Genomic DNA, 12958 nt, shown 5'->3' with positions numbered 1-12958 from the left:
ACCGAAGAAATGGTGGTAGACTTCAGGAAAAGGCAGTCAGGAGAACAGACACCATTCTTCCTTAAGGAGTAGCAATGGAAAGGATTAGCAGCTTCGAGTTCCTGGCTGTCAGCATCACAGAGGACCTGTCCTGGGTTCAACACATTGTTTGCAATCGTGAAGAAGGCACATCAGCAGTTCTACTTCACTAGGAGTTTGACGAGATTCACTATGTCAGCAAAGACTCTTAAAAATTTCCTGAGATGTACAATGGAGAGCATTCCATCTGGTTGCATCACAACCTGTATGGATCCTCCAAAGAGACTGCAGAGGATTGTAAATGCAGCCAGTTCCTTCAAGGGCACAGTCTTCTCCACCATTAAGGACATATTCAAGGGGTGGTGCCTCAAGAAGCCGACATCCATTACTAAAAACCCCCAACATTTGGGACATGCCCTCTTCTCGTTACCTCCATCAGGGAGAAGGGGGGTGATCCTAAAGGTCCATATTCAATGATTTATAAATAGTTTCTTCCCATCCATCATCAGATTTCAGAACAGTACTTGAGCCCCACACTACCTCGTTATTGTTTTTCCTTTGCACTATTTATTTTTGTAACTGATAGATGTTTATGCCTTTATACTGTATTGACATAGCAAAAAGCAGATTTCCTGTCATTTGTCAGTGATAATAAATCTAATTCTTAATCTGACTCTCTATGTAAAGAACTTACCCTGCACATCTTTAAACTTACCCTCTCTCCTTCAATTTACGTATTTGACATTTCCCTGACAGAAAATTTCTAGCTGGCTACCTTATCTGTAATTTCATAAAATTCTATCAGGTCACCCCTTAGCCTCTGACATTCCAGAAAAAATAATCCAAGCTTATCCGATCTTTCCTTATAGCTAATGCCTTCTAATCAAGGCAGCATCCTGGGGAATTCCTGTTGTATCCTTTCCAAAGCCCCTATATCCATCCTAAAGTGACATAGAAACACAAGAAAAATAAATTTAATTTTTTTTATATAATAAAAACTTCACATGCAGTACATTGTGTCCAGTTATCAATGTCTCTGTCCACACTAAACTTTTAAAGTCCTTTTATTTTGTTTGATACAATAAACTCATCTGCCTACTCTCTCTCAATTTTTTTTTTTGCTGCCTTATTAGATGCAAAATGTTCTGTCCCTACCTTCTGCAAGGACTGTAGACTTGGAGTACAGTATGACTGGAACATGAAAGGTTCCACTGTTCAATCTGCCTCCCATATCATACCCAACACAATACTGTAGCCTCACTGTCTCTGGCTTTATCAACTCTTAAAAGTTACACTCTAACACTACGTAAACTTCTTTGCAAAGGATCAGTTCAGTAGAATGCAGAAGGACACCAATGAAAGCTTGCAGAAATAAAACTTTTATTAGGCTAGAACCATTGTGGAGTAATGATGGTATTACAGAACAAGTGACTCGGAATCTTTGACATGTAATCCTGCAGTTTATGTGCTGAAACCCCATCTTGTAAGTTCTTAATAATTAAAATATCAAAATGTAATTTCAATAAAAATTTCATAAACTTAAGTATGGAATTCTTCTGAAAACCTAATTGATTTTTTGGGGAAAAATCCAATAAATTACCCCAATCACAAATCAATGCTCTGCTTTTTATGCCCTTACTTATAGCTAATCTACTGATTAATCTATAATCAGTATTTTACTGAATGCCTGCTGTTACCCTTAACAAATCATTATGTAGATCATCTTGACCCAGACCAATGATATTTTGTTTGATTCATGATAGGAAATTTTAGAGGAATTTGGGCCAAGTGCAGGCAAATGTTACTAGCTCAGGAAAGCACCTTGGTCAGAATGGACAAGTTGGCCCAAAGGGCCTGTTTCCATGCTGCATAACTCTATGATACCATAACTCTTAAAATTATTTAAGGTAAGGATCGAGGCAAGATGTGGCTAGTTTTTAATTGCCCATCCCCGTGTGCCTGTGAAGCTGTAAGTTCCACAGTGTAGGGAACTCCAACACTTACTTCCACTAATGACATACCCAAACCAAGATGGTGTATTGAATTGAATTGAGTTTATTTCTTACATCCTTCACATACACAAGGAGTAAAAATCTTTACGTTATGTTGTCCATCTAAGTGTGCAGTGTGCAGTCGTAGTAATTTATAATAATTTATAATAAATAGAACAGCCAATGTAACAGAAATACACTCAAATCAGCATGAGTTAGTCAGTCTGATGGCCTGGTGGAAGAATCTGTCCCAGAGCCTGTTTGTCCTGGCTTTTATGCTGTGGTACCATTTCCCAGATGGTAGCAGCTGAAATAGATTGTGGTTGGGGTGACTTGGGTCCCCAATGATCCTTCAGGTCCTTTTTACACACCTGTCTTTGTAAATGTCCTGAAACATGGGAAGTTCACAACTACAGATTCGTTGGGCTGTCTGCACCACTCTCTACAGAATCCTGCAATTAAGGGAGGTGCAGTTCATATACCAAGCAGTGATGCAGCTAGTCAGGATGTTCTCAATTGTGACCCTGTAGAAAGTTCTTATGATATGGGGGCTCATACCAAACTTCCTCAACCGTCTGAGGTGAAAGAAGCGCTGTTGTACCTTTTTCACCACACAGCTGGTGTGTACAGACCATGTGAGGTCCTCAGTGATCTGAATGCCGAGGAATTTAAAGCTTTTCACCCTGTTAACCCCAGAGCCATTGATGTCAATAGGGATTAGCCAGTCACCATTTTTCCTATAATCCATAACCAGCTCCTTTGTTTTTGCGACATTGAGAGAGAGATTGCTTTTTTGACACCACTGTGTCAGAAAGATGACTTCTTTCCTGTAGGCCATCTTGTTATTGTTTGAGATTAGGCCAATCAATGTAGTGTCATCGGCTAATTTAATTAGCAGATTAGAGCTGTGGGTGGCAACACAGTCATGGGTACAGAGGGAGTAAAGAAGGGGACTTAGTACACAGCCCTGAGGGGCTCCTGAATTGAGAGCCAGAGGGGTGGAGTGAAGGGAGCCCACACTTACCACCTGCTGGCGATCTGACTAGAAGTCCAGGATCCAGCTGCACAAGGCAAGTTCAAGGCTGAGGTCTCTGAGTTTCTTGTCGAGCCTGGATGGAATTATGGTGTTGAATGAATGCTGAACTGTAGTTCAAGAGCAGCATTCTCACGTAAGTATCCTTCTTCTCCAGATGTGTAAGGATGGCATGTAGAGCAGTGACTATTTCTTCATCTGTCGATTGGTTGTGTCGGTAGGCGAATTGTAGGGGGTCCATTTTGGGTGGTAGCAAACTGCAGATGTAATCCTTGACCAGCCTCTCAAAGCATTTGCTTGTTATTGAGGTGAGTGCGACAGTACGCCAGTTGTTCAGGCATGTTACCTTAGTCTTTTTTGGTACAGGGACAACGGTGAATAATTTGAAGCAGGAGGGAACTCCACACTGGGAGAAGGAGAGATTTAAAAATAACAGTAAACATACTTGCCAGTTGTGCTGCACACATCCTGAATACTCGCCCTGGGATGCCATGGAGAGACTGAATCCAGAGCCTGGATTGATCCTGTATAATCATTCTAGTTTTTATTCTTATTAGCCAAGATGAAGTAAATAAAAAGTGTCAAATGTCCCAGCATTACCTCACCAGAGGTACGTATTGTTGCAAACTATCCGTGGGTATCTAGATAGGTAATGCAGCCCATTGTGTTTTGTGGTAGCAGTTTGATAGAACAATGGCATTTATGTGGGCAGGTGTAAAGCAACCATATCGATATGAGATCTGGTCAGAGTGAAGAAGGAAGATTTCCTTCCCTAAAGAACACTGGATAACCTTTTTTTTTTTGTTAACCTGGTAGCTTTTGTCATCTATTGAATGTAACTTTGAGGATTGAGTAAGTGTAATTTTTGATTATATGCCTTCAATATATCTGGTTCCTTAAGGTTGTTATATCTGGGGGTGATAATAGGGACAACCTCCCACTACTTATTAAATGCTCCCAATGATGTGTGCCTCAAATAGCCTCTGACAACTAAGTCCAACTCCTGGTCTTCACATGTGGATTACTGGGCCCAGCGGAGCCATTTCTACTGGCAGGAGAAGGGGGCAAAGGTGGGTCATTAATGCCTTAAAAACAGTCACTTTGGACAGATGTGGCTTGTTAGTCATGGTTGGTAGCTCATGTAGGAGAAAGAGAACTGATCTCATACCTCCACTGCCTTGCAGCTATACACACTAATGGGGAAGGTGCGAGAGGAAACCCCAAGGAAAAAATCTGGAGCTGAATTTCCAAAGGCAGTCCTACATTGAGCTAAACACTAAATGGCAACCCTGGTGACACTGCTGGTGCCAAACAGCATCAGTCTCTTTTAAGTTTGCCAGATTAATGGAGAGGGGGAGCTTGCTACATGGGTAAGAGCATGCTCTCCATATTGTACAGCCCAGGCTTGTGTTTCTAGACAGCTAGGATGCAACATCCATTGTTGATCCCTACCAATGGAGGCCTCATACTTGAAAGTGACATGGTGCAGCTTTGCAAAGTTCATCTGAACCTACCATCAAGGTGTATATTTAGTAAAAGAAAACTCTACTGCATTTTAATAAGCCATTTTAGATTTTGTACTCCATTGATGATGTTCAGTTTGAGGATTTTATGAGCTTGGCAGATCTCTAAAGCTAAGTTGAAGGTCTGTTTCTTGAAATAACCTGGCTTGCATGTTCATAAAGTTAACTCATCCATGGGGGATATCCCCACATATTGGGCTCTGCTCTCAACCAAGTTATTGGAAGGATGCAATTAAACTAGAGAGAGTGCTGAAAGGTTTCATAAGGATGTTGCCAGGACTGGAAGATTTGAATTATAAAGTGAGATTGGATAAGTTGGGACTATTTTCCCTGGAGCAAAGGAGTCCAAGGCATGACTGTTCTCAGATGTATAAAATCATCAGGCGCATAAATACAGTGGATAGTCATAGCTTTTTCCAATTGTAGAGTTTTGGAGTCAAAACCAAGAAGGCATGGGTTTAGTATGAATGGGGAAAGGGAAGCAAGGGAACAAGATTTCCACACCGTGGATGGTGGGTTTATGGAATTAACTGCCAGATTAATTGGTAGAAGTGGGTACAATTAAAACATTTAAAAGACATTTGGTTTGAGATATGGTAAGGAAAGATTTAGAATGGTGTAGACAAAACATAGACAAATGGAACTAGTTCAGGTAGACAGCTTGTTTGGTGTGGACGACTTGGGTCAGGACCTTTTTCCATGTTCTATAACTCCATGACACTGTAACTGACTAATGCATCCATGACTTTTCAAATCTTTGATCTTTTTCCTTTTGTATGGTGAATTTAATTAGAGGCTTCATCAGTTCAAATTCATGTTCCTTTACAACATAAAAGGAGGTTTTTCAACTCAACAGCTCAATCTTGGCTCTGATACCAATCCCATCAGCCCCATCCCTCTATCTAATTCCCTGTCATAAGCCCACTTACACCCCAATTTCCCCAACACTGACTTAAACAATGGGCAATTCTTTCAGATGAAACATGTCTTTCAGATTTTGGGGGAAATCGGAGCACCCAGGTGAAACTTTGTAGTTGCAGAGAGAATGCACAGTCTCCATACAGGCAGAAACTGCAGGTCAGTTCTAACACAATTTCCCTGGAGCTTTGAGGCAGCAGCACTAATTAAATTCGACCAAGGTTTTTACTTATTAGGTCACCACATTGACATATTACCCACCCACAATGTTACTTGGAGTATCTACTAGTTTGACTCACACATAATTACATGCTAGCTATGTTCTAATAGTGGTGAGTCAACTTGACCCAAGGGACCACAGTGCAATTTGTGAGCTCTTGTTGCAATACACAAACATGTGAAAATTGTAATGACATACATGCCTTCCCCATTTGTAAATACCCAACTTATAGACACCCGTACATGTAAACAAGCTCCCAGAAATATTACTAAGTTCAAATGAGAGCCAGTTTTGGAAAATAAGACTGTTTACATATGAGCTCCCTGCAATAATCAAACAACATTGTTTCTCAAGAACACAGACTATCATCAGCACCTTTCCTTACAATTGTTTTCCCTGCAAGCAGAAAAATTGCTACACCTTCCCATTTACAGTACCTTCTCCCTCCACCTCCACTCAGGCTGGAGGAGCATATTCTCTCTGGGTAGACTCCAACCTGACTGCATGAACATCAATTTTCTAACTTCTGGTAATTTCTGCCCCTTCCCCTTATCCTTCTCTCTTTTTCATTCTCCATTCTGGCTCCACTGACCTCTTTTCTTCTCCTCACCTGATAATTACCTCCCTCTGGTGCCCCTCATCCTTCCCTTTCTCCCACGGTCAACTCTGCTCTACTATCAAGTTCCTCCTTCTTCAACCCTTTACCTTTTCCACCTATCATCTCGCAGCTTCTCTTCATCACCCCTCCCCCATCCAACTAACATCTCCCACACCTGGCATCACCTTCTAACTTGTACTCAGTCCCCTCCATCGCCCTCTTATTCTGACCTATTCTCCGTGCCTTTCCAGTCCTGATGAACGGTCTCAACCTGAAACGTTGTCTCTTTATTCCTTTCCATAGAAGCTGCCTGACCTGCTCAGTTCCTCCGGCATTTTGTATGTGTTGCTCTGGAAAATGACTGTATATTTACTTGCCTGATATATCAAATTGCCTCCTGTGCAACAAAAAGTAAAATAAACATTGGCAACTACACTTTAACCTGAGATCATTATGTAAATACATTTTATTTTACTAATTTTGCTTTACTTTGAAATGTATTTAAGATTCTTTCCACAAAATAGAAAAACGCTTACCCTAATTTTTCACGTCAAACAAGTTATCAATGCAAATATTCTGTCTAGTTCATAAATTATTTTCAACCACAGGTGAAAATTGAAGAAAGTTCCATTTTTAATGAAGTAGATGGTGCATACAAATGAAATCTGTAAATATTTATAATATATTTCCTTCATTGTTACATTAGTGAATTGGCAAGATAATTTGTGCTGTTTTATTAATCACTTTATTACTTTATGCTAGAGTACTTTTTGCATGATAACAGCTGGAACAAATAAATAATATACTTAATGAGCTCATTGTTAGAAGCAGACATATAGAGTTATTCAAAATATTCAACCACAGTCATGAAACGGTTTCAATCATGGAATAAAGTGCTAATCATTAAGTCCTTCTTCTAGAAATGGCTTTTTATTGGTGCTCAGGCCATTTTGATACAATGAATGAAGTTAGTCCATCAATAACTGAATTTCAAATTTTCATCCTTGTCCTAGATCCTTCTAATTTTTCATCTCTCCTTTTCTTCATTTGAAAACCTATTTGAATCCTACAACATTCTATCCCTTTTCTTCTGTATTCCCAGTGCTGTAAGTTGAGCCTTTTGCTTCCCAAGCTCTGGAATTCAATGGCCAAATCTTTCCTCCTTTCCCTCAGAATTCTAGGAGATGTAATCTGAAGACAAAGATGAGGAAGCATTTCTTTCGAAAGGTTGTTAATTCTTTGACCCAAATGGCTGTATGACTTGGTCATTAAACAGATTCAAAGTTAGGATCAATAGATCTTTGGGATTAGAAAGTATCAGTGAATATGAAGAAAAGAATCTCAGGGTTGTATGTGGTGACATGTTTTCCATTTATCTTGGTACAGTGACAATAATAAACCAATACAAATGCCAATACCAATTACAAAAAGTACATTAGGTGCATGTTACTGAATGGAAATTATGTGTTTTACAAGTTCTTATATTGTTCTGAACATTCCATCTTGACAAATATAAAAGTTGTTGATCTTCAAAGAGGATTAATTGGAAAAAGCTCACTCTGTAATTTATTATTAATAATGTTTCATAAATTTACAGCGGGCAGATGTGGGAATCTCAGCCTTGACCATTACACCAGAACGGGAGAGTGTTGTGGACTTCACCACTCGTTACATGGACTACTCAGTAGGGTTTCTTCTGAAGAAGGCAGAGAAGACAGTTGACATGTTTGCCTGCCTGGCTCCTTTTGACTTCTCTCTCTGGGCATGTATTGCTGGCACAGTGATACTAGTGGGCCTACTGGTGTATCTGCTGAACTGGCTGAACCCTCCCAGGCTGCAGATGGGTTCCGTCACGTCCACCACCTTGTACAATTCAATGTGGTTCGTCTATGGTTCATTTGTCCAGCAAGGTAAGACACTGTTTCTTCATAACTTTATCCATAGCTTCAGTCTATGGTGTTACTTCAGTGCACAGAATAAAATGAAAAGTTCCTTGTCTCCTTATCCATAGTCTGGAAATTTCCATTCTCAAATCGTGAAGTGAGTTTCTCCAAGACTGTTGTTCAGTTGTTGAGGTACTACATCATAAATACAACAAATTAATATCTTAAAAATATATTACTATGGATATATTTGCACATAATGCATACATTTATATTGCATGCAAGTAACATTTACAAACTGTAAAGCCTGTATGTATACCTTAGCAATTTTAAGTTTAGCTTTCAGTAAAGATTAGATAGGCTGATATGGTTTTCTCTGGAACAGAGGAGAGTTTTAATTGCAGGACATAAAACTGAGACTCAAGTTGTTGCATTCACACAAGTCCTCCTCAAGCCACTCTGTATTCTGTCTCATCATTGTTGCTGATGTGCCATCAGCAAACTCAGTGCTATGTTTAGAGCTGGATCCAGCAGTACAATTGTACGTCAGCAGTGTGAACAGCAGTGGGCCGAGCATGAATCCTGGGGGGGCACCGGTGCTCAGCATGATGGAGTTAGGGATGTTGCTGGCAACATGGACTGTCTTAAGTTCTCTCTGTCAAGTCCAAGATCCAGTGTTTGGGGGAGGTGTTGAGACCCAACAAGAACAGTTTACCCACCAGCTTCTAAGAAATGATTGTACTGAACATTGAACTGAAGTCAATGAGCAGCATTTTATGTCACAGACAACAGAAGTCTCAGCATTAGGCTCACTATTAGCCTCAGTTCTCCAGTCAGAACTATCATCAGTTGTCTATGGGCAAGGTGGCTTTGAATCCAGTGGAGCAAGACTCCATAGATTCCATGTGATTTGATCTTTGGGTGAGCTTACTATGAGAGACCTTGTTGAAATCTTTACTAAAGTTGATGTGAAAAACCATCCGCTGCCCTACCCTTGTCAAACTTCTCAAAGATATATCATAATCTAGCCTCCACAACCCTCTGGGATGGATGTCTTCTGGCTCACTGTATCAGTGCAGCTGACTAAGAGATAGCCAGCACAACCCCAATTCTAACATTTGCTCTGAAGCTCCGTAGGTCACAGCACTTGCGTACCCATGCACTCATTAAATGTGATAATGTTTCTGCCCCCTCAGCTTCCCAATCCTAATATACTCTAACGAACAAGTATCCTCCTGTATTTCTAATTACTCCATGCCATTGGATTTAGACCCCATGATAAGGAAACCACCCCCCCCCCCAACTCATCCAGGACATACACCAGAAGTGTTGCATTGCAGAGTCCTCCCCATTGTCAAGGACTTCTCCCATCTGTCCCACAACCTCCTTGACCTCCTTCCATTAGGCAGAACATAACAAAGTGTAAGAACAAATACAGGTCGGCTGGCCCCAGGCTGTAAGGCTTTTCAACATCCTGCTACCATCAGCTACACATTATTTATGAAAGTGCCAGGAACATTATACTGTGGTATAGTTAACTGTATGTCATATCTGCACTTTATGTGAACTGGTACATCTGCTGAATATTCACTTTTTTATTATCTGTGAATATTATTGTGTTAATATTATTTTATGTGATATATATATACACACTGTGTCTGCAGTGAGATGCTGAAGATGTTCTATAGGTCAGTTGTGGAGAGCGCCCTCTTCTTTGTGGTGGCGTGTTGGGGAGGAAGCATTAAGAAGAGGGACGCCTCACGTCTTAATAAGCTGGTAAGGAAGGCGGGCTCTGTCGTGGGCAAAGTACTGGAGAGTTTAACATCGGTAGCTGAGCGAAGGGCGCTGAGTAGGCTACGGTCAATTATGGATAACTCTGAACATCCTCTACATAGCACCATCCAGAGACAGAGAAGCAGTTTCAGCGACAGGTTACTGTCGATGCAATGCTCCTCAGACAGGATGAAGAGGTCAATACTCCCCAATGCCATTAGGCTTTACAATTCAACTGCCAGGACTTAAGAACTTTTTTTAAAGCTATTATTAATGCTTTTTGAGTTAGTGATTTAGATGCATATCATATTATTACTGAGTTAAGTATTGTATGTAATGAGTTTTTGCTACAACAAGTGTATGGGACATTGGAAAAAATGTTGAATTTCCCCATGGGGATGAATAAAGTATCTATCTATCTATCTATCTATCTATATGTACAGTGGAATGACAATAAACATGAACTTGAAATATAGGTTGGCTAATTCATCAGTTTGCAGACAGCATGAAAGGCTTCTCAGAGGGTATAGGAAGATATAGCTTAGTTGGAAATATGGGCAGAGAAATGCTAGATGGGTTTTAACTTAGCAAGTGTCAGGGTGCCAGGGTCTGGGATGTCTCGGACCAGGTGCATGACATCCTGGTACAAGGGGGAAAGCAACCACAAGTCGTGACACATGTTGAGACCAACGACATAAGCAGGAAGAGGGATGAGGTCCTCAAGTGTGAGTTTCAGGAACTAGGCAGAAGGCTGAAGCACAGGACCTCAAGGGTGGCGTTCTCAGGATTGCTGCCAGTGCTACGTGATAGTGATGGTAAGAATTGGAGGAGATAGCAGTTGAATGCATGGCTGAGGAGTTGGTGCAGGGGGCAGGGTTTTAGATTTTTGGACCATTGGGATCTCTTCTGGGGAAGGTGGTACCTGTACAGATTGGATGGGTTGCACCTGAACTCGAGGGGAGCAATATCCTTGCTGGTAGGTTTGCTAGCATGGTTCGGGAGGATTTAAACTAATTTGGAAGGGGGGTGGGACCCGGAGCGATAGAGCAGTGAAAGAAGTGCATGGAGTAAAGCCAGATCTAACATATAGAGAGGCTTTCAGTAAAGAGCAGCAGAATAAAGGGTATAAAGGTAGTATGGTAGAAGGGCTAAAGTGTGTGTACTTCAATGCAAGAAGCATCAGGAACAAAGGTGATGAACTGAGAGCTTGGATACATACATGGAATTAAGATGTAGTGGCCATTATGGAGACTTGGCTGGCACCAGGGCAGGAATGGATTCTCAATATTCCTGGATTTCAGTGCTTTAAAAGGGATAGAGAGGGGGAAAAAGGGGAGGAGGGGTGGCATTACTGGTCAGGGATACTATTACAGCTGCAGAAAGAGTGGGTGATATAGCAGGATCCTCTTTTGAGTCAGTATGGCTGGAAGTCAGCAACAGGAAGGGAGCAGTTACTCTACTGGGGGTATTCTATAGGCCCCCTGGTAGCAGCAGAGATACCGAGGAGCAGATTGGGAGGCAGATTTTGGAAAGGTGCAAAAATAACAGGGTTGTTATCATGGGTGATTTTAACTTCCCTAATATTGATTGGCACTTGATTAGTTCCAAGGGTTTAGATGGGGCAGAGTTTGTTAAGTGTGTCCAGGATGGATTCCTGTCACAGTATGTTGACAGGCCGACTAGGGGAAATGCCATACTAGATCTAGTATTAGGTAACGAACCGGGTCAGGTCACAGATCTGTCAGTGGGTGAGCATCTGGGGAACAGTGATCACCGCTCCCTGACCTCTAGCATTATCATGGAAAAGGATAGAATCAGAGAGGACAGGAAAATATTTAATTGGGAAAGGGCAAATTATGAGGCTATAAGGCTAGAACTTGCGAGTGTGAATTGGGATGATGTTTTTGCAGGGAAATGTACTATGGACATGTGGTCGATGTTTAAGGATCTCTTGCAGGATGTTAGGGATAAATTTGTCCCGGTGAGGAAGATAAAGAATGGTAGGGTGAAGTGAGGTGGAAAATCTAGTCAGGTGGAAGAAGGCAGCATACATGAATTTTAGGAAGCAAGGATCAGATGGGTCTATTGAGGAATATAGGGTAGCAAGAAAGGAGCTTAAGAAGGGGCTGAGGAGAGCAAGAAGGGGGCATGAGAAGGCCTTGGTGAGTAGGGTAAAGGAAAACCCCAAGGCATTCATCAATTATGTGAAGAACAAAAGGATGACAGGAGTGAAGGTAGGACCGATTAGAGATAAAGGTGGGAAGATGTGCCTGGAGGCTGTGGAAGTGAGTGAGGTCCTCAATGAATACTTCTCTTCGGTATTCACCACTGAGAGGGAACTTGATGATGGTGAGGACAATATGAGTGAGGTTGATGTTCTGGAGCATGTTGATATTAAGGGAGAGGAGGTGTTGGAGTTCTTAAAATACATTAGGATGGATAAGTCCCCGGGGCCTGATGGAATATTCCCCAGGCTGCTCCACGAGGCGAGGGAAGAGATTGCTGAAACTCTGGCTAGGATCTTTATGTCCTCATTGTCCACGGGAATGGTACCAGAGGATTGGAGGGACGCAAATGTTGTCCCCTTGTTCAAAAAAGGTAGTAGGGATAGTCCAGGTAATTATAGACCAATGAGCCTTACGTCTGTGGTGGGAAAACTGTTGAAAAAGATTCTTAGTGATAGGATCTATGGGCATTGAGAGAATCATGGTCTGATCAGGGACAGTCAGCATGGCTTTGTGAAGGGCAGATCATGCCCTTCAAGCCTGATAGAGTTCTTTGAGGAGGTGACCAGGCATATAGATGAGGGTAGTGTAGTGGATGTGATCTACATGGATTTTAGTAAGGCATTTGACAAGGTTCCACACAGTCGGCTTATTCAGAAAGTCAGAAGGCATGGGATCCAGGGAAGTTTGGCCAGGCGGATTCAGAATTGGCTTGCCTGCAGAAGGCAGAGGGTTGTGGTGGAGGGTGTACATTCAGATTGGAGGGTTGTGACTAG

General features: G+C 41.5%; 1 protein-coding gene across 2 annotated transcripts in view; it reads left to right on the top strand.

Annotated features, from left to right (window-relative positions):
- grid2 (glutamate receptor, ionotropic, delta 2) overlaps window positions 1-12958 on the top strand; it is a 1108967-nt gene that overhangs the window by 902936 nt on the left and 193073 nt on the right. For both annotated transcript variants that reach the window (XM_073042457.1, XM_073042458.1), the window contains exon 11: window positions 7899-8211. In XM_073042457.1, coding sequence (XP_072898558.1) covers window positions 7899-8211 — 313 coding nt within the window. The remainder of the gene's footprint in view (window positions 1-7898; window positions 8212-12958) is intronic.

This window comes from Hemitrygon akajei, chromosome 4 (assembly GCF_048418815.1).
Source record: "Hemitrygon akajei chromosome 4, sHemAka1.3, whole genome shotgun sequence".
Lineage (NCBI taxonomy): Eukaryota > Metazoa > Chordata > Chondrichthyes > Myliobatiformes > Dasyatidae > Hemitrygon > Hemitrygon akajei.
This window is presented reverse-complemented; position numbering and strand designations above follow the sequence as displayed.